This window comes from Perca fluviatilis, chromosome 22, assembly GCF_010015445.1.
Source record: "Perca fluviatilis chromosome 22, GENO_Pfluv_1.0, whole genome shotgun sequence".
Lineage (NCBI taxonomy): Eukaryota > Metazoa > Chordata > Actinopteri > Perciformes > Percidae > Perca > Perca fluviatilis.
Window position 1 is genome coordinate 21,114,321 of NC_053133.1, and position 24,342 is coordinate 21,138,662.

The following is a 24,342-nucleotide window of genomic DNA, read 5'->3' on the forward strand; positions in this document are numbered from 1 at the left end:
TTTATGCTCTTCTGCAAGACACTAAATTCACAACATGCATTAGTGAGAATATGAGATGTGTCATATTCTTAGTAGTGTTGTGGCTCTTCTGGGACCTGTGGGTTATTGAGATTCAGCCCTTAGAAGCAGGTCCTGCTAAGTCTCCTTTGATTTTTGGGAATCATGCCCTTAACTACAAGAGGCTGTTTTGATATGCACATTTTAAATTGAAGTCAAATGAATTGAACAGCCCTGCTATTGTCTCGAATCCCTCCATGCTTGCAAGAAAATATTAGATTTTACACCTGTTTGTATAAAACTAAAGAGGGGTGGAAACACGTGAATTGGTTATTCTTGGGTTATGCAAAGCCAACAATAAATATACAAACATGCACACAATGTGTTAGACCTTCTGAACTTATTATCTTGTAGTCTATATGTTTTAGCTCATATCTATATGTCTGCCTGTGTTTGGGAGGAATGAATGGAGGGAGGCTGATAATAATGAACAAATTGAGTCCGCCACATATGCATGGGATTTAAAATATGTTCCTACTGGACGACCAAAGACGTATCATGCGCAGGATTCACAAAATGCAGAAGACAACTCCACTCACACAAACAGAGTTATTTGTGTCATTTAAGATAATTTGTCACATTCACATTTTTCCTTGTATTTAGAATTTCCTCTTAGGTATGAATGAAAATCACGAGTGGTCCAGGCCTTTCATACAAACCATGCACAGAAAGTCTGCCTTTCTCCACAGAGGAAACAAACTTTGGTGTGTGAATTATGAGTTTGAATGCCAAATGAATTTGAAAAAAACTACTAACTAACTGTTATCTTAAGGACTATATCTTGACAGTATTTGCATCAACCAGTAACTCACCATTTTGATACCACTTGCTATTAACACAGACAGTCACAGAGAAGATGTGATTTGCCACACCACTGTACTTCATGCAGGAATAAAAGAGCCATTAAAAGTCCTAATAACAACTAAAGTAATTTGGTGGTTAAGTTATTTCAGCCTCTTTTGGTCAAAGGATGCATCAGATCTCAGTTAGCAGGGGAATATTGATTCAACAGGTGCAGAAAAAGTTTAGTCTGTAACAAGTATTTCTCTCAAGGCGTAACATTTTTCTCCAGCTAATTTCTTGAGATTACTGTGATGCACAAGGCAGCAACGAGGTAAAATAGATCTACAGTAAGATCCACAATGACTGGGATAAACCTCCAGGATCACCAATAATTCCCTAATTTACCTTAATGTGTGGCTGCAACCTCTAATGACGTATTCATTTGACTGATTGGTTCTCTGGCAGTTGTAATTACCGAATGTCTTCAGCCAGGGGCTTTGTATTTCACACAGGCAAGGGACGGACTTTGTCTCAATTAGCTTTCGGTTTTATCTTCTCTCCCTTTCTCTACACCTCACACCTCAGTGGTGCTGACAGGAATGTTTGTACCCGCTATACACAGCGGCACTATCGGTTCAATCCTTGGCATGACTTTGAAGATTAGTCACCGAACCATGAAGAAGCTTTTGAAGTGTTGGGGATTATTTGAAGTTAGCTTTCTTTTCCTTGTCAATGCGTTACACAAATTTTCTGCTACCTTTGAACATTTAGCCAGGCAATAACAAACATAACATGATGGAGATTTGTATCATCAAAGTCCATCTGAGGGATGTTTCAAACCGATGTCTCCGGCAAACGTATCCTACAGGTCCCTTCACGCAGAACTGTCAATGCTGTTTTCTGTGATTAACATCTTCTTCTTTGGGAGTTAATAGGAAAGTAAACTATGTGGATTCTTTCCTATTTTATATTTACACATTTTCACATATTGTAGTCTTTAAGTTGCCCAACAAGTGGTTTGAGAAACTCTAATTGTGTAAAATGACTTACCCATGGCTCTGAATACTAATAGTTCTGAGATGTTTATTCCTGTCTTGTGGAAAAGCGATGAATGATTAGAATAAAGTTATCCTCCATTTTGCACTTGGCAGGCAAAGTGGATATGAATAAAAATGAAAGTGACATTGGAAACAGCAAAGCAGAAAAACCTGCCCATCGACGCCTGATGGCCACATAAAGCAGAGCTTTGGCCAACTTTTCTTGGCCAACTCTCCATGTGTAGGCTGACTTTCCCTGGCTGCTTACATCAATATGAAATTAATGAATTTCCGGTGACTTGATTGATTGTGTTGCTAGAGGTGTGAACGTGTGGTCGGGGCAGCTGCACTTCACAGCAGACGTGGTGCTACACCAGCAGCAGAAATGTGTACGCAAACCCGAGGAGGGTGATGGGCAAGCGTCTTCTCGTCAAAATGTTTTAACGGCAGGCGGGGCTATGGGCAAGGGAAGCTGCTGCTAGGCGACACATACTGTAGGTCATGGCAAGGCTACAGATGGCCGACCAGCCCCTCTGTGTAACACCACCATACAGGGGCCATGCCAAAAATATCGTCTCTATAACCTCTTTGAAACTGACTCAAAACATAATATGCATAGTCCACAGTATGAGCAAAGTGCAGTTTTTGATTACACTATGCAGATAATATTCTTCTGCATAATAACTCCGTAAACGAAACCTGTGAATTTTAAGGTCATTTAAATTCCACTGAGCTGTTGCCAAGCCTTTGAAGCCAAAAAAAATTGCCTGCCATCCTCTTACAATACAGGCTATTGAGCACAGCGTGGCTCACAGGGGTGCCCATAAATAAGAAATATCCTTCTGCTGTTAATTGTGTGAGCTGAGAACAAGATTAAATGCAATGTCTCCTTCTCTGACAAAACACACTGCTGTTTGGTTCCATGACTCTTTCAGATACAGAAGCCTGGGCTGCAGTTTGTGTTTTCAGTATAGTCAAATACTTTTTAAAGTGTATATTAATACTCCTAATGAAGAGTTGGAACTTTGTCTTACCTCTCCTGCAGAGTAGATGTTAATAAATGCTAATGTGCCCCTATTAAAAATTTGTCCCAGCTGCAGCTGCAACTTGGAGCGCTAATGATGACACATCAAGATTTAATGAGGAGAGCAGAACGGTCAACGGCCAAATACATTAGACTCAGCAAATCAAAGCATGTCTCTACAGCATTTTAGCATGTTTAAACACTTTGGTTTCGGTTATGTCATTTTACATTTTTCATCAGTTTCTCCGTATACATTTTTAATGTAGTTTACTGATCATTATTGGTTATAATGTAATTGCACCAGACAGGATATTCATTTGCAGAATTGCCATAGTTACAAGAGGCAACAAGTGGCAACAATCAGAACAGCGGGGCACTGCATGTCTAATTATTTTGTCCTGTTAACATTCAGTGAAATGTTGTCATTGCACCTCTACAGTATGTCAACAAAGGACCATATGATCTGTTGTGCTTGCTATCATTTCAATATTATTTGATTTATAGCAGCTATAATCACTATTTTTACAAATGGAAAAGGTATCCCGTAGTGATGAACCCACAGAGAATCATCACCCGACTCTATCCAGTTAATTGTTTTAGTTCTGACCTGCAACTTTACTATTTTGGTTTTGGCAGCAGACAGACAAAGTAAGTTTTGTATAGTTAATTAATTATATATGTCAGTGTTGTGTTTACAGCTTGTTTCAGCTCCCCGAAATTGTCGGAAATTGAGTTGTTGCACGTTTAAAATTGATTAACACGGACCATTTGAGGTATACAGCTGGTATACAGTGCGCAGTAATATGTAGTTTGATACACTACATTTACATTTGTCTAAGTCCTAGTCCACACAAAGCCAGGTATTTTTGACCTCCCTCCTTCGTACTAAAAAAAATCCCATCCACACAAGCACTGTTTCAAAATATCTCTTCCAAATAAAAACACAAAAACACGTTAATGCAATGTCAAGAGCATGCCAAAACAAAAGACGGCGATATAACCCTAACCCTAAAGTCATGTTGGCTGAGCAGAAGCCTGAAGAAAAACTATTACCGGAAGACTACCTGGCTGCAATGGCACTTTGATCGCTCCATAATGCATTGGGACACCTCTGTTCCTCAATACAGTGGAAGAGTAACTGTACAATTATGTGTAAACATGTAAACAAAAATCCTGTTAGTGTGTTAGAACCAGCGCTATTTTGGCCACATCACACAGCACACACCCGTCTAGCGTTGAGATCATATATCGCAATCAACTCTCTCGCGCCACACAGTTCAAGGTACGTATTAAAGCTACGGTAGCCTTTGCACTTTTTTCTGATGACGCCGGTCTCTTGCTCTTTTCAATATCCTTTTTCTTTTTCTGGGCGAAGAAGAAGACTCCTGTTCCTGAAAATTGGATTTTGAATACATGTGGTCCTCCATGTTTCCTTCTTCAAACTTGCCGGGGGCCGGGAAGCGACGATACCCATTAGCAGCATTAGCAGCACCTGTGAGTTTATCGTGTGACAGCGAAAACTTGAAAGGCGGAGCAGTTTATCCTCTATGTCCCTTACCGGCTAACGTATTTCAAGATGGCGCATAAATATGGAGCGTCTAGTTCATGCAAACACAAATGTAACATTTCAAGCCAATAGGAATACTTGGTATTGATGGTGGTGGTAAATATTCATGAAAAGGACAAGTTTGTGAACGGGCAACACAGATTTTGAGAATGAACAACTTAAAAACGTTACACACTGGACCTTTAACAAGCCATAAACTTTACTCTAGTCTACATGACAACGCTGAAAACAGAGTTTCTGAAAATCTTCACCCTGGCAGGAGTTCTCCAAAAGATCCATTTTCAGTGACCTAAAACGCAGTTTTACAAAAGGCCAAAACAAATACCTGTGTACATGTGGACTAGGCCCAAGATCATTTTTGTCATGACAGCATGCAAACTTGTGTATCTTTGCAGTTATTGCAGTCATTGTTTAAGTTACTCTTGTAGTTACAATATTACTGCTGGTATCAATCTGTATATGATATAGGGTGATACAGGAGATGATCATAACATTGTATCAGTCTGCAGCCCCTCAAGAAAGAGTTTACTGTAGCATATAACTTGAGCGAATTCAATAGGCATGAAAGTCTGAAAGTGAATGCAGTTTGCTACTTAAAAAGTGCAGAGCTTTACTAACACTTTATTCCCAGAGGAGTGTACTTCAGTTTACTTCGCACTGCTACTCTTCTTCCTTTTGTGATCCTTCATTTACACTCCACCACGTCTCAAAGATAATAATTTGCATTCAGAACATCTAATAAGTGATGATGCATTGCTATAACCAACAGAATATGCATTAACCACCTTGCTACCCGACCTGTTTATATGTTGATTTTGTCCTAAAAAAAATCAACATATGCCTGATGTGCTCATAAGCACTCTGATTGTGTTTGGTAGCTCAGAAACAGATATTAGCAATTGGTCTGATTGCCTATTTTGAGAAGATGGGGATATTCCGCTGCACTGTGCAGAGAAAGCTTTTAAGCATCCCATGGAGCTAAGTTCTATAGTGGAGAGGAAGCTTTCAAAACAATCATGCAGAGTGGGTTTTATGTCATAAAACACCCCGGTGCTTTCCTTACCGATCAAATTGGATTGAGAGCAGACAGAGATTGATCTATTTTGCGCTCAACAGCTCACTGTGTTTGACCAGATTAGTTTCAACTCTGTGCACCTGTATACTGCCATGGAAAGAAATTAAATCTTGTCATTGCAGTTGAGGTGTTCCCCTGTCCATCACAAACAGCAGACTCCCCCCTGGACAATAACAAATTCCATTCGTATATCATCTTCTGTGCCCCGGCACACAGGAGTTTCTCCCACCTCATTTTATCCAGTTTCCCCTCTGCAGGTGAATGAGGGCCAACTGAGAAATGGCTCCATTTGCATCTTAGCTAATTGTATCATTGCTGCAGGCTTTTTTTATATAGTTAATTTATTTTCTGAGAGCAGAGTTTGGAAGGAAGAAAAAAAGGTTGGCGCTGCAAAGCACATATAGCCACTATTTGTAGTGAAATCAGGTTAGCTGCAGGTAAGAGAAGGCTGAGAAAGACTGTGATAAAACGTATGAGGGACATATGTTATATGGTCCAGAGACCATAACTATACGGTAAACATACAAGTTAAAAGTATTCTTAATAAGTATGTAAAAAAAAAAAACGGTAGCAAGAGATAAGATCAAACGTTATTGTCCATTCGCACGGAAATGTGTCTTGCTTCACATTCTCCAAACAATCTACAGAATAACATAAACATTTTTCTTTCCCGTGTCACGCACATTCATACATCCTACATCTAAACATGTATTGATTGTTATGATCACAGTCACGGTGGGGGGATGTATGATCACAGTCTGTGAGTTAAATGGGAGCACAGTCCAAGGGTGGGGAGTTTAGTGCAGATGTTTAAGAAGGAGTTTTCTACATATTGACCCACCACCTTGGAGCAGATCCATAGTATCCTGGCTTTCAGTTGGACTGAGAGGCCACTGAATCCGACTGAGCCTCCGTTCTGCTGAATACTTTGCATGGTGGAGCAGAAGAATAGACTGAGTTTTTCCTCCCTGGCTCCAAATGACCTGAGCTTCCTTAAGAAATAAATCCTCTGTTGCACCTTGTTGCACATGAAGTCCACATAGTAGGTCAAGTTTTTGAATGAAGTATGTTATTAAGCTGTAACGTATAGCCCAAGCTCAATCTTATTCCCACTGCCATCAACGCCAGTAACGTAGATCAGTAAAGTTAAAAAAAACATACTGTTTACTTTTTATTTTCAAACAGGACATGAACCTTGGTCTACTGGGTGAAAGTCCTGTGTTTGTTTGACTCATCCACCTTACTTCCTGCTCTGCTCCTGTCATATTTACTGCAGCCACTAGAGGACACCGCCACTAAAATCGTAAAAATGGATCGTAATTTTGCTGCATGAACAAGCGACTTATGGGGGCGGTTTTCACAGAGGACAGTCTGATTCAGCCACTGTGGGGATTTCAATGTCTAAAGAAAAAAAAAGAAGAAAACTACAGTATCTTTTACCGCAAGGAACATTGGCTATATCAATCCAATGTTCACTCCCTTTTAGCTCTGATTTGTTCTCTACTATCTCATGAAAAACATATCTTTTCTGTTGTTTTTTTAGCTGCTAAATGCTCTAATATGTCAGTAAGCTAGTCACTAACTTTGTCAGGCTTGGTGCTGGATAGGGAGTATACAGTGCGTTTATCTGAGCTTTCATGTTGAAAGACCTGCCTGCATGGAAAAAGATTATGAAAGACCTTTCAGACTTTAATAGCTTGGGTTCTATGGTTGAGTACAGTATACAAAAGCACACAACCCTTGCCATCCCTTCACATCATTATAGGTTTAAAAAACTCCACTAAATCGAGAGATGTTGTTGCTCAGAAAAAAATAATCGCTCAGTTGTGATAGACATAAATAGGGATGTTAATTCTGTAATTTACTTGCTTCAAGCACCCTTGATGGGCAGAATTAAAGTTGTTTTGCTTTCTTTTATTAAAAATGTTGGGAAAATTAGGTTTTTATCACTCTATCATGAAAATGTAACACATTTTTCAAGGGACAGGTTAATCCGTGGATATGGCATTTAAGACCACTATCCTGTTTATATTCAATTACATTTATTTTCCCTTCAAATCAGACAAAATGTTGTGATTGCAGTTTGTCTTTGTGCAGTAGAACAGCTTCGCCTTCTAACCACGCTTCACAAAAATGTTGGCTGGATGCAGCACAGAAATGCTCTGCAGCCTACAATACAAACAGTGGCATTGATTTACAAAATGGAGTGAATATATTTCCCGGTTTTGCCGTTGCTTTCACCAGCAGAGAGACACGTTTTAAGACAAGATATAAATGAAGGAATCCATGAAGCAATTATTCCACCTCTGCAGTACATGGCAGCAACACCATTGGAAAAGGTGTATCAGGGTAACTTTCTCTGTTCAGTCTCACTGAGCAGCTTCTTCAGCCTTTTCTCAAACCGTCAAGCTGCCTTGGCAACATTCAGAGCAGAGTGGCTGAGGCATAGCGGAGAGAAATGTACAATGGTGGAGTGGTAGGAAATTACAGAAGGAATCAATTCAATGAGTTCCCACCCTCCATGAAAAAAGATTCTATAAATCAGGCAGGTGGCCAGACCCAAACAACAACCTTTTAAGAGCCTGTCTACCGAGGCACAATGCATTACAGAGCAAGGTACAACTCAGTAATATGGCTACTATTCTACTAAATCCTTTCTTCTTTTTTTCCTCTCAACCCCTCTCCCAACCCAGCAGCGCTGTCAACCGCACAAGCTTGGTGCTTTTCCTGCTGACCTTATCCATATTTCTTTATCATTGGCATGAAATCGGGATGCTTTTTTATGGTGTATTAGAGGCCAGAATTTTCTGTAATGCCACAAGAGCCAAGTGTTTCATTCTAAAAGGAGACATCCACCTTTTGAAAAATGTGACACCTATTCTGACATGATCAAACTAGCATGAAAGTGAATATGAAGACGTTTTGCTCTTTACCTACAAAAAGGCAGTACTGTATAAGTTGTAATCATTTTTAAAGAGTGGGCTTTTGAACACCAGGTCATCCTTTTTTCCTTTTAAAGAAGCCGTTTGTAGAATGCATTTCTGGGAAGAAGCTCTTCTTTGTGTTTTTTTTTTCTTATAACAAATGTCAAGTCGGAACAATTATTATGCCAATTACACTCCCAGTGCCTGTCACTTCCTGTGTTGTTTCCCCATGTTTCTCCTCATGACGCTATCACCTCATGGGATGAGAAGCTTAATGGAGGTTGTAAATAAACTAAATGGCAAGGTCAGCAGGAAAACCACTGATGGAATAAATTAGTGTCCTGTTCTAAAGAAAACAACAGAGGAGACAACATGAAATATAACAGTAAGGAGCCATAAAAGGGCTCTGTGACCGTTACCCACTCCTGATTTATCTGACGAGAGAGGCAATCTAATGCTCCTCCACTGATTTGTCATGTTCCCTGTGACCTGTCCACAGACATCAATATGGGATGGGTGTCAGATCGTGGGCTTAAACTACCGTTAGGTGGCTATTGTGGGGCTCATTTGAGTTAGCACATGTATGTGTGTGCGCTGGCGCCACATTAATTTCCAGTGTCTGCTGCTGATAAATGTCAAGGCCATTTGAGAGATGGCGAGCAGCATTTATTCACACACACCCACACGCAGAAACTAACACAAGCCAATGCAGCACAGTAAACAGCGAGTCGTCACACACGCACACCCGCAGTGGATGTTATAGTGTATGTGATGTAATGCTAAAAACATGTGCTGCCAAGTGAAATAATATTTTTATCCATGAATGAGCAGCTGAATGTCTAGCATGATCTCAGTTTCAGGTGTAATGGATGCCTGAGCGAGAATATCTCTCTCTGTAAATCACTTGGCTGCTCACACATTTCCTGGATGACTGGTCAGTTTCCTCATCATCTACTGTAGGTACAGAGCGAGCGGCTTTATGATGGAATGTAAGCATCACTCAGTTTGTTAATTACATCATCTAGTCTTTTTTAACAGAATCTCCTGCCCTGCTATAATTAGCTAAATTAACCCATTTTAGTGTAGCACTTCACAATAAAACTACTTTGTGTAATTGTGGAGATACTGAGGCCACACAGTGTCAAGTCAGGGAGGCTGAGCTGTAAGGATCTACAGCCTCTTGCAATCGGGAAATTAAGTTGGATCAAGGAAAAAGAGTGCCTGTAACAAAGTGTGTGTGTGTGTGTGTGTGTGTGTGTGTGTGTGTGTGTGTGTGTGTGTGTGTGTGTGTGTGTGTGTGTGTGTGTGTGTGTGTGTCCAACAACATCAGTGTTACCTTGGTTACTAATCCTATTTACTGAGGATTGGATCCATTATTTAGGTTCTTCGTCTCAAGGCTGAGTAGTTGTTATCACCGTGTGTCAGGGACAGAGACTCAGAGGAGACAAATATTGAATATTCAGTGTTTTCTTCACAATATTTCACAGTATTTAATGCACAAGGTGTAATCCATTTTGGAATATAAACTGTAATCAAAACTGGGATGTAAAAACGAAATGATGTGTGTGCATAAAAAAAGAAATTCAAGGGGAAAAGCAAATAGAAATTTGTGGGATATATCTACATTGTTATCTAATTTATGCCTACTGTGATAAAATATAGACTTAGAAATAGTGCATCCTTTCCTTGGGATATATCATTTCTCTGATCCTGCAGCCAATCATCTTGTATAAAAACATTCGGGTGATGAAAAGGTCACTTAGAAATAATTGCAGGGTAGGCCTACACAAGCTGAGGGTAATGTGCACTGATAACTCGACAGCACAAAAAGTCTGAATAAAACAGTAACATAAATTACAGCCTCCGCATTCTGTGAAACGACACACAAAGCATTAGGGATGCAACAATATGGGTATCGAGATAGCAAAGCTGTCCTTCCACTGGCAGCTACTGTATGTGGTTTCTCACAAAGCAGAGGAAACTGCTGTGCCATTCACATATTGTTGCTCCTTCTAATTCTCTCACTCAGCCATAGAGTGGTAATATTTCAAACATGCGAAAATGTGGCCTAGGTAAGCAGTTGACTGGCAGATGACCTTGTACATAAATGAAATAAGGTAAACAATCAACAAAAGCCTTCATCAACAATAAAGTGTCTATATAAAATAAATTGATTTAGATTCAAACAGCAAATTCAAGTACATACATTGTGTGTATGGAGCCCTAAAGTGTTCAGTATTAAAGACAATATATAAGACATTGTGAAATAAACAATCAAATGAATAAATGTACCCTATAAATAAGTTAGTTTAATCTAATAAGTAATTTAAGAAATTAAAATTTGTTTGTTTTATTATCATTCTATTTTAATTTTTACATAATTCACTTTAATTACCATTTCAAAATTCCCTTTTCAAGTCTGTTTTTATTTATTAATGCCACTTTTACCAGTGACATATTTATTTCATAATGTCACTTTTCATGACAGTCACATGCTCTCAGTAGGCTCAGCAACTGCCAGCTAGCCAACTAGCTAGCTCCTGTTGGCTAACCTTTAGAGTCACTACCTGCTCCGTACCCAAAACCCAATCCGTTCAGTGGCCTATCCCCTGACCAATAGGCTATCCTGACCCTCATCATCAATGCCTAACCTCAAGGCTCAAACATCTATGACCATGCGTAGAACAAATTGTTTTTTCGGTATGGAACAGGCAGTCACAGACAGCATAGAGAAAGACTGTCTTTGCTCTTCAGAGTTGTGTGATTTCTCTGAGAAACATCTTTGAAATCACAACACTGCTCACAACACATTCTGAATTAACCAGTTAACCCAAGTTTACAAACTAGCTTAGCTAGCTAGTTAGCTAGCTCAGTAGGTAGCATGTAAAGCCTTGTAAAGTTAATAAAAAAGAGAAGTTAGTTATTATTGTATTGTGTTTATTTATAGCAGCAGCTAGTTTGCTCATTCAGAATTACTTTGACATTGTTGTTGCTCTAGCTAACATGAGCTATTGTGCTAAATGTGGTACTGTGGCAGTTGTTGCTTTCTGTAGGCTACATGCTACCTAACGTTACCTCCCCATCTAACTAGCGTAACATGAGTTCAAAGTGAAGAGCCAATGTTAATGGAAGAAGTTAACTGGTTAATTAAACTTTTTTTTATTGGCAGTAAATCACATAACTCTGAAGAGCAAAACCAGTCTTCTCTGTGGTTTCTCTAGCCAACAGAGTTAGCTATGTTAGTAAGCTACAGGGCGGTTGGTGGGCCACCTGGGATGCTGACGGTATGTAATATGTAAATAAGAATGATAAAATTACACTTGTTTTTTTAGTTGAGTAGTTTAGCGGTTAATTTATATATATTTTTCTATATGATTATTTCATAATGTCTTATTGTCAATGTAATATCTTCAATTTGGGGTTCCATAGTGTTTAGCAGATTCAGCTGGAGTTGGCCTGCCCCATACCTCTAAAGCTGTGTCCTCCCCTCCCCCTCTGTCTGTGTCCCAGGAGGGCAACTGGAGGAGAATGACTGGTAAACTCCAGACCAGCAACGTGACCAACAAGAATGACCCGCGCTCCCTAAACTCCAGAGTCTTTATCGGCAACCTCAACACAGCCATCGTCAAGAAGACCGACATAGAGGTCATCTTCGCCAAGTACGGCAAGATAGTGGGTTGCTCTGTGCACAAAGGTTACGCCTTCGTACAGTATTTAAACGAGAGGAACGCCCGAGCAGCTGTGGCGGGAGAAAACGCCCGTATCATCGCTGGACAGCCTCTTGGTGAGTCTTTTTAGCTTTCTCTTGTTTTCTCTTTAGTGAGAACTTTTCTGTATTGCTTGCATTGCAGATTCCATCAGAAACTCATGAAGGGCAAGTAAGATACAGTCTACACGTCACTTCACAAAAAGAATATCCCATTGAAATACAGAATGTTTCATTAAAGCTTGTTCTTTGCTAGAGGAATGGATGGTCTCTCTCGGGAACACAAAATGCCTCGAACATCTCTCAGACTTTTAGTTTAGAACTTCCCTAGGCTCCTAAATGCTGACGTGTCTTGTGTTTGTAGTCACACCTTTTTGGAGAAAATCCCTGGTGAATCCTGTAACTGATCCGCTAATGAATGTAAGCACAGTTTGATTTTAACATCTACCAGGCAGCAACTTGCAAAAAGTATGTCAAAGTTCCTGAGACACACTACTTAGAGCACTATATGTTAAGTGGCATTGGGATGCACCTACAGTATGCTGTGCAAGCATCGATTTTTCTACTGTGCATGCACTTTGTAACGGGTTGTTATTTTGTGGATGTTGACTATGAAAGTTTTTTTATTCACATTTGTTTTGCTCAATCAGAATAAGTTTTGACTGTGAGGAGCATCGTCTTGAGCCTTATCTTGTTAAAACATTTTTGTGAAGCCTGGGGATGCATTGCAAAGATGCAGCAGAGCTCATTCCTAGACCTTACTGCTTTAAAACTTAAATTAAAATAATCACGACTGGATAATACTGCATGCAGGCAACAGACCTTTGATTAAAGCACTTGAAACGTGTTTTGGTGTTAACTAGGGAACCTGGGGTCCAGAGTGGAAAGAGTGCAAATATCAGTTACACAGTTAAAAAATATCAGCATGAGATGATTAAGGTAGAAATACATGATGAAAGTTAAGTGAGGGACTGGAATGGATTATTATGCGAATGTGGGATGGGTTGATATTTGGCATTTAGGCTCTGACCTTGTCACTCTCTACAGTGATACACCAATCTTACCCAGCTGAGATTGGGGAGTGATGATGATAACTTTGACCCAAAGGGAACATAGATTTGAAACCTACAAGGGGACCCTAAGGTGGACATGGAGGCGTGGCAGAGAGCAACATCTTTGGTGTTTCAACCGGGTAATGTGTTCCAGGGAGTAAAGCTGCAAAGGTGTCAGCATATTACAAATTAAAATGTATATAGTATGAGTTGATCAAAGAGAGTAGTACAACAAGATGGAAGTTTAGTTAGGAACTGAAGTAGATTATTAGTGGATGTATAAAGAGAACTAGATACAGAGTTTGAGGCGGAGACGGTTTAGCGCGTCTAACTTAAATTGGGAGTAAAAGATTTAATCTTGCGGCTCTTCTAGACTTTCCAAATGTTATCGTGCTGAATGAATGAAGTTCTGATAGTGAAACGAGTCATCATTTTGTGTTGGTTGTGACGCTCAAAAAAATACATCCACTGATTTACAGACGCCTCTTTCACCATCTAAGTCTATCGGAAAAAGTCTTCTTTTGGTCTTAATGGCATCACAGCACACACACAGAAGTTGTTATTCCACTGTTTGCCCACTATGTCAAATTGGCTTCAAAGTCCAGTGCACTTCCTGGGCCTGAGATTATTATGTGAAGTAGTTGATATTTGGCATTTAGCCCCAACCTACACCGCAGGCATTGGGGAGTGACGATAATAAATTACCATATACAGGTGGACACGAGGGTTGAGGTGCAGGTGAGGTGCAACACACTTTTGTTGACAGAACTAGCCTGGGGGCTTTGCGTCATTATAAGGTGTAACTAAATTGAGGGTGTTTGTCCAATCTTAGGGAAGCAAGAGTGTTGGTTCAGCCGTGGTCTTGGTATAAAGATAGTGTCTTCGTGGACATTCGCGTTTGTCATCTCTTGTCCTGTGGCTTGAGGATGATCTTTCTAAGAGCTCATACACTCTATTATACTCTATTATACATTATGCTTAGGGCAGACTTTTGTAGTTCTAAAGAAGGAATGTTTTATATAAGATTATGAACACCCAGTTCAAAGGCAAAAACAAAATTCCCCAGATTGTTAACTCCTATGTTAATCAACATTAGCTGTAACTAATATACAGGGTAAAACTGTGTATTTAAAGAAAGATAAGAAAATACAGAGCTCATATGAAGGTTGTTGTGTCTCCTCTGCATCAGCCTTGCAGGTTATCGGTCTGCCTTTATCAACTTAAACACTAAACCAATAATCTGACTTGACTGGCCCAGCCTCTTCTAAAATCCATCCAGCTGCAGAGACCTAAGTGGTTTCCTTATTTATCTTTCCTATTGTAAAAATGATGGCTGTTTATGAAGGCCTGTCTGTGTGAATCATAGACTGTATATACAGATGGAGGACATGTGTCCACTTCCTCCCACTGTACAAAAGTGAAGCCAAAATCTCCTGAAAAAAATGTATGTGGCATTCGCTTTTTAGTTTGGTCCATGTCCTATTCGCTAACATGTGCGGGATTTATGACCTATACTGTAGTTGGGACACCAGGAGGCGATCGAGATGTTTTGGCTTCATTTTTGGGGAGCTGTTAAGCTGTCCATCTTTATAAACTCTCTATGGTTTGGATAGGTGTTTATTAGAGCTGTCAATCTTCCTCTGTAATACCATTCGAATTTCATTCGAATTTCATTTGTTTGTTTCTTTTAATATTCAAATTATATTCAAAGGTGAATTATAAGGCCAAGGCAAGAAGGGTGAGATTTGCTAACTTTAGCCAACACATTAATAAAAAATACACATTGGAATAGTAATTTCAGCATTTGATTAGTATCTTTTTTTTTTTTTTCATTATTCAAATTATACTAGTACAGTGCCCGTTGAAAATGTGCCTGTTTGGAACGGGCCGATTGCTTGGCCTGTGGTATTGCTGCTTTTAGAATTCTTCAAAACCACATTGGACACATACTCATGTACCTACATACAGATATGTCTCGCTTTATTAGATTATTAGAATGTTACATTTTCACACTTAACATATCAGATGTTTACTCTAAAAACTGATTTTCTGAAAAATATAGCATCAACGGTTAATGAAACATTTAATGCATCTCAATCTATTGACAATATAAAGACAAACAGATGTAATGATGAGCTCCTGATTAATGTCGGCTAATGTGTTTTTGCTCTTTAAATCTTTCATTAGTTTTATATTTGGCATTATGGATGTTGTAATCAGTGCATAAGCAGAAAAACACATCCGTTATTAAAACCTAATCGCAAGCAGGACCATCGCCAGTCAGAGCCAGTGAACACTCTACCATATCCATAATAATGGTGCTAGTGATTTATTTGTTACTTGTCTGCAAATCATTTGACTCTCTTCACGTATGATTGCTTGTTTTTGGTTGAGAAAGCAGACATAATCAAAAATATTTTCATTACTCAAGAGTTCAATTCAAAAACATCGCAGCAAGGCAACCCTGCCCACATTGTTATCACTCAATCTACAATTCATGTGGCGGGAGTATGACTGGGAGATGCATCCTTAATTGACAATTAAGAACACCCTCCATCTCATCCTCTCAAGCTCATGCTCTTTATATTAACATAGCGGAGGAATGTATCAGCCACATAATCATTTGGAGTTGAGGTATGACCTCCTCAAAGGAGTCGTCGACGTATCATTAAATTTTGCTGTGTTGCTGCATTCAGATACGTTGATGTCTGGGATCATCCGCAGCCCCCATAAATAGAAGCAGAACATGTTGTGGAGGGAAAGGTACATTTGAAAAGCATTGTTTTCTGCTAGCAGTGGTCGCTGGAAAAGAAAGACAGTGGGCTAATCACATCATACTGCAACTGCACAGATCCACCTGAGCTTCTCCGATGTACTGGTGATGACTAATCTGTGCACTCAATGATACGCAAGTGTCAAAGGTCATAGCCTGCCGCCACCGCAGAAGAAAAGACTGTTACTCGGTGTGTGTCTGTGTCTGTGTGTGTGCATGTGGATGAAAAACAGCTAATGACCGAATGCAAAAATTCTATAATAGCACAGCTGGCAGCACCTTCCTCCCCCCGCCCCTAAGTGAAAAAAGTGGATGCTCCATTACCCTATCAAATATGAATAGGAGTTCACAAGATCACATCTAGGATTGTGAGCACAGCAATCATTGCTAAATAGCAGTGCATGCAATGCTATTCTGAATGCCGTAAGTGCAGTGTCTCTTTGCAGTTCAGAGGTAAAAGACATTTACGCATAAAGACATTTCTCTAAAAGCACCCCAGATGAACGCAGATGTTGAATTTTGAGTCTTGCAGAGCAGACGTGAGAAATGTTTCCTATGTTGTCTCTCTCTCCATGGGGCTGAAAACCCCGACAGTGTCCCAGTTAATATTATAAAGTATACACATCTGCATGGTATGTTTTGGCAGTAGATATACAAGAAATGAATCCACTTTACTCAATAGTACTGCTTACCGGTTTGGTTCTTTATTGACAACATAAACCTAGCAAAAATCAAGCATACATACTTTCTTTTAATTTTGTTGCCATCTTTTCTCTCTCCATGGTGCTGAAACATTAAAACACAGGCTGTGTTCCAGTTAATTCTATAGGGTATCCAAATATGCATAGTCTTGGGAGTTAGTATGCTGGAAATAAAAACACTTTACTGGAAATGATACCAAGCATGCAAACATCAATCAAACAATTTTGGAGCACTACCAATTTCATGTCTGCACAATGTTTACACCTACATTTAATATTACATGTAATGTAATTGTCATTTAGCTGACGCTTTTATCCAAAGCGACTTACAATTGCTATATGTATGTCAGAGGCTTGCTCAGGGACACATTGGTTGATGTATCGCAGTGGGATTTAAACCCAGATCTCCCACACCAAAGGCATGTGTCATAACCACTGCGCCATCACCACCACGCATATATTAGATACTCTAGATTTAGTAATACTCTTTTTTGAGATGTTCACGGAGATGTGTCACCATTACTCCGTATTAGTTTTACACTGCAAACCCACATAGGTGTTTTCAGTTATTCTGGCTGATTAGACTCTGTTCAGGTAGGTGGAGTTCAGAATAAAATCACTTACAGTCTGTATCATAATCATCTAAGGTCAGTTGCTCAGTTGTGGCATAAGTCACGTTAAGTAGAACTAGCTCTACCTCTCATTTGTTGTTGATGTTGTTGTGTGTTCCCTTCCCTCCGGCTAAAAGCTGACTGGGGGGAATTCCTCGTGATACAGTGACATGATGATTGCTGGCATCCATGAACCTTAAATGCATCTGAGCAGTTTTCCTTCTTCACCCACTGAGATCTGTCTGCTGTATCTCTGTGGTCTTGCTCTTCAGTGGACTCAGTGGGCTGCCATAGAGTCAAAGAGTGACAGATTGTTTTTGCCCTCAGCTGTACCAGCATGCACTAAACCATGACCATTTTACTGCTGAGTCTCCAAAGCTACATGTATGCAAGTACAGCTGGCAGTAACCCGAATGCTATCTGAACATCCACTGCTGTATGTTGCAGCAAGCTAAAATCAAACGTAGGTGTTTGAAAGTTTTCTGAGATTCTTTGAAGAGTTATGATTCTAAGACTGCATACCACTCTTGCCCTTTATGTGGTGAGATGAAGATCTCGCTTTTATTATTTATTATTTTTTCTACAGAGGTGGTTGTTTCAACTATGTCCTGATGTGGCACTGTTTGCTTGTGTGTGTCTGATGCGTGTGGCAGGTGGTGATTGAAGCGCTGATGTAAAAGGACAATGAAAGAATAGCATCCCACATTTTTCTAAGAGAGGCCATGCATGGAGATATAGGCTGCTGTGCAAAATGTGAGAGGCAGGGGAGAGAGAGAGAGAGAGGTTAATAGCAGAGAGAGGGTGAACTAACAACCTCTCTAGCGATTCCTTCTAGTAGCAAGCACACCTGATAATCTTCCCTCTGTTGACTCCTGTTTTGAGTACCCTGACCCCCTCCCAGAAGAGATCTGCATTCCCTTCCACCCGGAAGTTTCATGGTGAAGGTCCATTCATACAATATTAATGACCACAGTGAAGGATAATGCGTGATGGATCACCAATCATACTGCCTCCAAATGGCATTGGCAAGAGTTAGGCACATAAATAATAAAGTGATTTAGATGCAAAATCCATCCTAAGCGGATTACAAAGGCAGTGGCACTGCAATCAATCGTCATTTTGGGCCAACATGATGCATAGCAAGGAGCGCAGGACACAGAAACTGAAGCATACTGGCAAGAAGGAGAAGACGGAGCAGGGACAGGTAGAGGGAGAGTGTGCAGGGAGTATTGCTTTCAGTGTGTAGTGTGGAGTGTCTTGTTGTTCAAAATGGCATGCAATGCCATTTTGGAATAATACATTATTCCTACAGTGGACTTTAATGGCATCAATGTTTTTTTATTCTCTTGAAGGCCCTTTACACAAATTTCCAAATAGGACAGGCCATAATCACACAAATGTATGCGATATGTGGTGAAAACCTTGGAAAATATAGTCTTAGATCAACGGTTTATCACTGTATTCTTTTCCCTCTGCTGGTATGAAGCCATGTATGCAGGTTTTTTGCCATGTGTGGACTATGTCTTTGGTTGTTTTTATTGTTTGACTTTCTACCACTGAAAACCAATTTCCCTTTGGGATAATTAAGTTAATCAATCAAAGCAACCTATCAAAATACGACAAGAAATAACCCTGAATACGCTGGCGAGCAAGGTTAATTCTGTGCCTATAAAAAAGAAAAAGACATGCATTCAGAATTTCACGTTGTCCAACCTTTGCTGACCACGATAAGCTTCATAATTTCATCGACCTCTTACTCTTTTTCTCCATTTTAATTGTAGTACTATGATTCACCAGGCAATCCGGGCTTCAACTGACATTCCAAAATTGATCATACAGTCTGACACAGATTGCAACCATAGACCCTTCTCATCGCACAGTGTGGCATACAATGAACATGCAAGATTGTTGTTATCGCACTATAAGTGCCTGATAACAACAGTTTGATTTATTGTTGATTGTTAGATTGTGAGAGAAGACCGATATCACTGCCATACCTGTACGTTGAGTATGAAGCCACAGCCTGCGCTTAGTTAGGTTAGCTTAGCTCAAAGACTTCTCTGGAAAATAGATAACATGGCTCAGTCTGAAGGTTATACTGTACAATCCTGTAACCAGCCCCTCTAAAGCTCACTCATTAACACAAATATATATTGGCTCTGGGACACACACACGTCTGATCAACCTGTGGTGGTGGGCCTGCCCTGATGAGTGTATTGTGAGTAAAAGGCCAAAACACCCAATGACGCTGGGGCACACAACGGATGATGTCTTCCAGTTAACCAGTGGTGTTCAACAGCGTCCCTATGTCAGGATAGCCAGGCCAACTAAGGCTGGTTCTTTGGTATTGTAACACCTACACTGTAAGAAAAAATACACCATATCTACTCAATAAAAATGAGGCAACAGATTACAAGCAATATTATTAATTAAATTTCACATGGTTTGGTATTGAGTAAATATTAATTAAATGAGCCCTTAATAGTTATCCATTTAATGAGTAGATTCAAATAGAAAACATTACAGAATTAATTATAACCTAAACAAAAATATTGAGTTGATTTGAAAAAGATTAACTCCCTAATGTGTAAGTACTACTAAAAGAAATTAATTTAATTCTACATATCAATGATATATGATATAATTGAGTAATAATCATCTACATTAATCTGCACATCGATTTGAATTAAATCTACTTTCTTAGGAATAACTAGTCTATTTTATTAACAATTCACTTTTGTGCTTTCGACCCATTGTAGTAGTGCTGGGCTATACTGGTATTAATTTCCCGTTTGATAGGAATTTTTCATATACCGTAACACCAGTGCATTGCCGCAGAGAACACTACGGCCAAATTAATCTGTGAGTGACTTCAGAACGGGAACCCGTTTAACTTCGTACCCTTCTCACTCATGGTTGTAACTTTATATATATAGGCCTATATAGACATATATATTTGTTTATATATATATTAAATTAATAACCCACAACTAACTCTTTAACATGATAAAACACCATAGCACACAACTATTTGTGACTTTAACAATTTCTAACACTAATAATTTTACATTTACACAGCCGAACGGCATGCTGGGTAACATTATAGCTGCTAGCTAGCTAGGTTGACAGGAAGTGCTTTTCAATTAAAATTTGCCTGATTACATTCATTTGAATTAACTCAATATTCTCTCTATTTGGGATTAGATAAATATAATGCTTATGTTTTATTTAACTTAAATGGGTGGATTTTATTCCAAACATTTTTATTTGAAATTTAATTAAATATTTGCCTCAAAATCAAAAACACAATCATATTGAATATATTTTACCTAATAATAATAATAATTAAAATCTACATGACCACAGAATCATTTCTTACAGTGTAGTCCTACAAACCAATCTTGTTTGTTTAATCTTTACAAAAAAAACTTAAAAACTAGTTCTGGTTTTATGATGGGTGGTATTGATATTCTCTTCTAACTCTCGGCAAGAAAGTGATTAACCACATTTTTGGTGTAAGAATATTTTTTTGCAAAGTTTTTTGGCTGGACTCATCATTTTGCAGATTCAAAAGCATCCTGGTAAAAAAAAAAAGGAAATGTGTAACTCACATTTACAAAGATGAGGCTGTAATGTAAATTGAAACACTTCCTCACAAAATACATGCAACTCCTTAAATGCTGTGAATATCACAGGCTTAACAGTATAAGTGAATACCCGAAGGGGATTTTTTTTCTTTAATGTCTATCCAAAGCAATCCTCTGCATTTTCTCCACCTGGCTGCTGTAATTCTCTCTATCATTCACCATTAGTATTCACAGGCTCACTTTCACTTTGAAATTTGCATAGATAATTCCAACTATGTCTACAATAACTGCACAGCTCAGTAACTTTATTTTTCAGAGCCAGGTTCAGAGGCATGAACAGTCATGAGTGAGAGGCCTTCTGGGTATTGCAGTATGCAACTAGATCGGCCAATTCTTCCTGATCCATTGGACTGAGCCTTGCCAAAGCTAACCCCATAAGGCCCCCTCTGTGTTTTTTTCATGTCCCTGTGTTTGCTTCTGACGCTGTGAGAGTATTCAGTAGGGGTGTGCAAAAAAATCGATTCACATTCGTATCGCAATTCAAGCTCTACCGAATCAAAATCAATTTTTTTATTTTTATTTTGTATTGTATGTCTACTGCAATCACATGGGAAAAGTAACTACATTTACATACTGTGAATCTTTTTTTTGTTTAAGATTATGTTTTGGGGCATTTTCAGCCTTTATTTGGATAGGACAGCAGAAGACATGAAAGGGGAGAGAGAGGGGGGAATGACATGCAGCAAAGGGCCGCAGGTTGGAGTCCAACCCGGGACTGCTGCGTTGAGGAGTAAACCTCTATATATGGGCACCCACTCTACCAACTGAGCTATCCGGGCGCCCATGAATTGTTTTTTTTTAATCGAGAATCATTTTTGAATCGAAAATCGATTTTGAATCGAATCTTGACCCTAAAAGTCGATATTGAATCGAATCGTGACATTTTCTGAATCGTGCACCCCTAGTATTCAGTGTGTGATCGTGCACCCCTAGTATTCAGTGTGTGTGTGTGTGTGTGTGTGTGTGTGTGTGAGCTCGTATGTGGGGGTCGATGTGTGCTTGCAGATGCAAAAATGTTGAGTTGGGAATTCAGGTTTGTGCACAGAAAAGGAAGTGAGGACACTTCACACAAACTGTAATATCAAAACATTATCTCTTTCTTTCTCTTTGCTCTCCTATTCCCTTTCTTCCTTTCTTCTGATATCTCTCCTTGTCCTTGTGGGTGATTAGAATGCACCCTGGTTGTCCGTCTCCTCCCTCATTAATCACGCTCTGAGCGACTGGGCCGGACGTTGAATGCACAGTTGGCCTGACCCAGCACTTGACAAAAGCATCCATAACACCAGGAACAGAGCAGTGTGCAGGCTCGCAGTCATACAATAACATCAACAGTATAGCCAAGCCGAGGATTTAACTGAGCTGTAATGTATTCAGAATATAAGAACGTGTTTCTTTTGTGGAAACAGTACTGAGAAGATTTTAAGATTGTCATTGTGCACTTTATAGGCTTTAATAAAGCCACCAGGAAAGCACATTTCCCCAGCTGCCAGGATATCTTATTGTCTCTCTGTCTGTCTTTTTCTCTCTTTCTCCATCCCTTTCTCTCTTTCAACCATACTGACAAATGCTTTAGTGGGGCATGAGCCACTGTGTGGACAAAGTGAGATGGATTACTGTGTGGATTTTGGCAGGGGAAACTGAAGCTAATTCTCTGATTAGAAATCTGGGTTCAGAAGGCAGAGAAACACTGAGCTGTGCATCTGAGTGTGTGTGTGTGTGTGTGTGTGTGTGTGTGTGTGTGTGTGTGTGTGTGTGTGTGTGTGTGTGTGTGTGTGTGTTGTGTGTGTGTGCGCGCGCGCAATTCACCATTCAAAGTTTCACTTTCCATCAGGTCTGCCACAGAGCAACAGGCTATTTTATATTATATGTTATATAAAAAAAATCACTATTGTGGTGCAGGGTGGTGTGCTGGTTGTGTGGCAGGTTGCAATGTGGATTCTCATAGAAAAGCCAAATTGTTTTTGTTTTTTTTACTATACATACTGGTATGTATACATATATTTTAGTTTTCTGTTTTTTTTAAGAGCCCTTTGATGGGCAGTTGATGAATGCCATAATATACGTGGATAAACAAGAATACCATTCGTTTGTATACTTGTGTTAAAATTATCCATGTTCAGTTTTACAGATGTATATAGAGGCTGATGGTGTGCTGTTATTCTCAATCTAACGTCCAGTATTGAAAAGAAATTTGAAAACATATGAATATGAATATGAATATGAAAAATGTAATATCCACACCTGATTGTCTGAGAAATCTCAGATTTGATTGTAGTTTTTGCAAGTTCGACATGGGTTGTAGGTCGAAAGTTGAATGAACGAGTACTTATGTCCTTTTGATTTCTTACAGTGTGAGTCGTTGTTGCCCATAACACGCTAGCATTCTGCTAATGAATGTTGATTGGTCAGTGAAGGACTGATTACGACCGGAGATCCCGCTTGACTGTATCCGAAACGGAATCAGAATGTCAGAGTGAATATTTCGGCGTGGTCTTTAAAACATTAGCAAACCTTTTTCTAGCACGTGTATTAATAGGGAGAGTCTAACCTGTTAGCTGTGTTGTTGATGCCTCGAGAGAACAAAGGAAACAACTCAGAGCTTGCCGTAAAGCAGTATCTCTGGCCGTACGATGTGTATGACGTCATTGACATTTTAAAAGGCTTTTTAGAACAAAAAAAGTGACTTTAAAAAAATCTAACATCCAGCAGTGTGTATTTCCTTAGCCTCCCCTTTCGAATGCAACATTCAAATTACTAGACAAAAAATTATATCCTGAGAAAAGTGGATTTTGAGGGGTATAGCTCCATAGAGTCCCATTCATTCTGCACTCGCCCGTGAGCACCCCCTATATCGAACTCTGGTGGAACTGCAACCAGTTCAGAAGCCGGAAGTATTGAGAGAGTGGAACTTCTTCCCTTATTAGAAATTCTTTGTGTATTCCAAAAAAAAAAGATTATCAATTCCATATTGATTAACAGGTGTTATCATGCGAAGTGTGTATTGTTTATGGCTGTAATAATAATCAGAATTGGAAAACAGACTTTTTTTTTCAACTATGATCAAGTGAGAAATATGCAAAAGTTAAAGATGCAGACTTTCTGTTAATAATTCAGTCCTTATAGTCATTTAATAGCTAAACGGGAAAAAGACGTAGATGAGGCTTTTAGGAGTAACGAGTGACTTAGCAATAATTTCGGTACAGATTACATGGTAGTTCATGTAACTACATTGATTTTATTTTGATTTGTTTATTTCAATTAAAATGGTGTGACTTTAGAAGTTATTTATGTTAGCATAAATTAAATAAAAACAGCAGCAAAAACAGAAAAATCTTATGTAATCTGGCACAGATGAAAGGCTGATGATAAGAAACAAAATCAAAGT

At 39.2% G+C, this 24,342-nt stretch overlaps 1 protein-coding gene across 6 annotated transcripts in view; it reads left to right on the forward strand.

The window, feature by feature from the left end:
* LOC120552159 (RNA-binding Raly-like protein) overlaps positions 1–24,342 on the forward strand; it is a 101,938-nt gene that overhangs the window by 32,450 nt on the left and 45,146 nt on the right. For all 6 annotated transcript variants that reach the window (XM_039789941.1, XM_039789942.1, XM_039789944.1 and 3 more), the window contains one exon: positions 11,978–12,251. In XM_039789941.1, coding sequence (XP_039645875.1) covers positions 11,996–12,251 — 256 coding nt within the window. In that variant the 5' untranslated portion in view covers positions 11,978–11,995. Of the gene's footprint in view, positions 1–11,977; positions 12,252–24,342 lie in introns of those variants that run through there.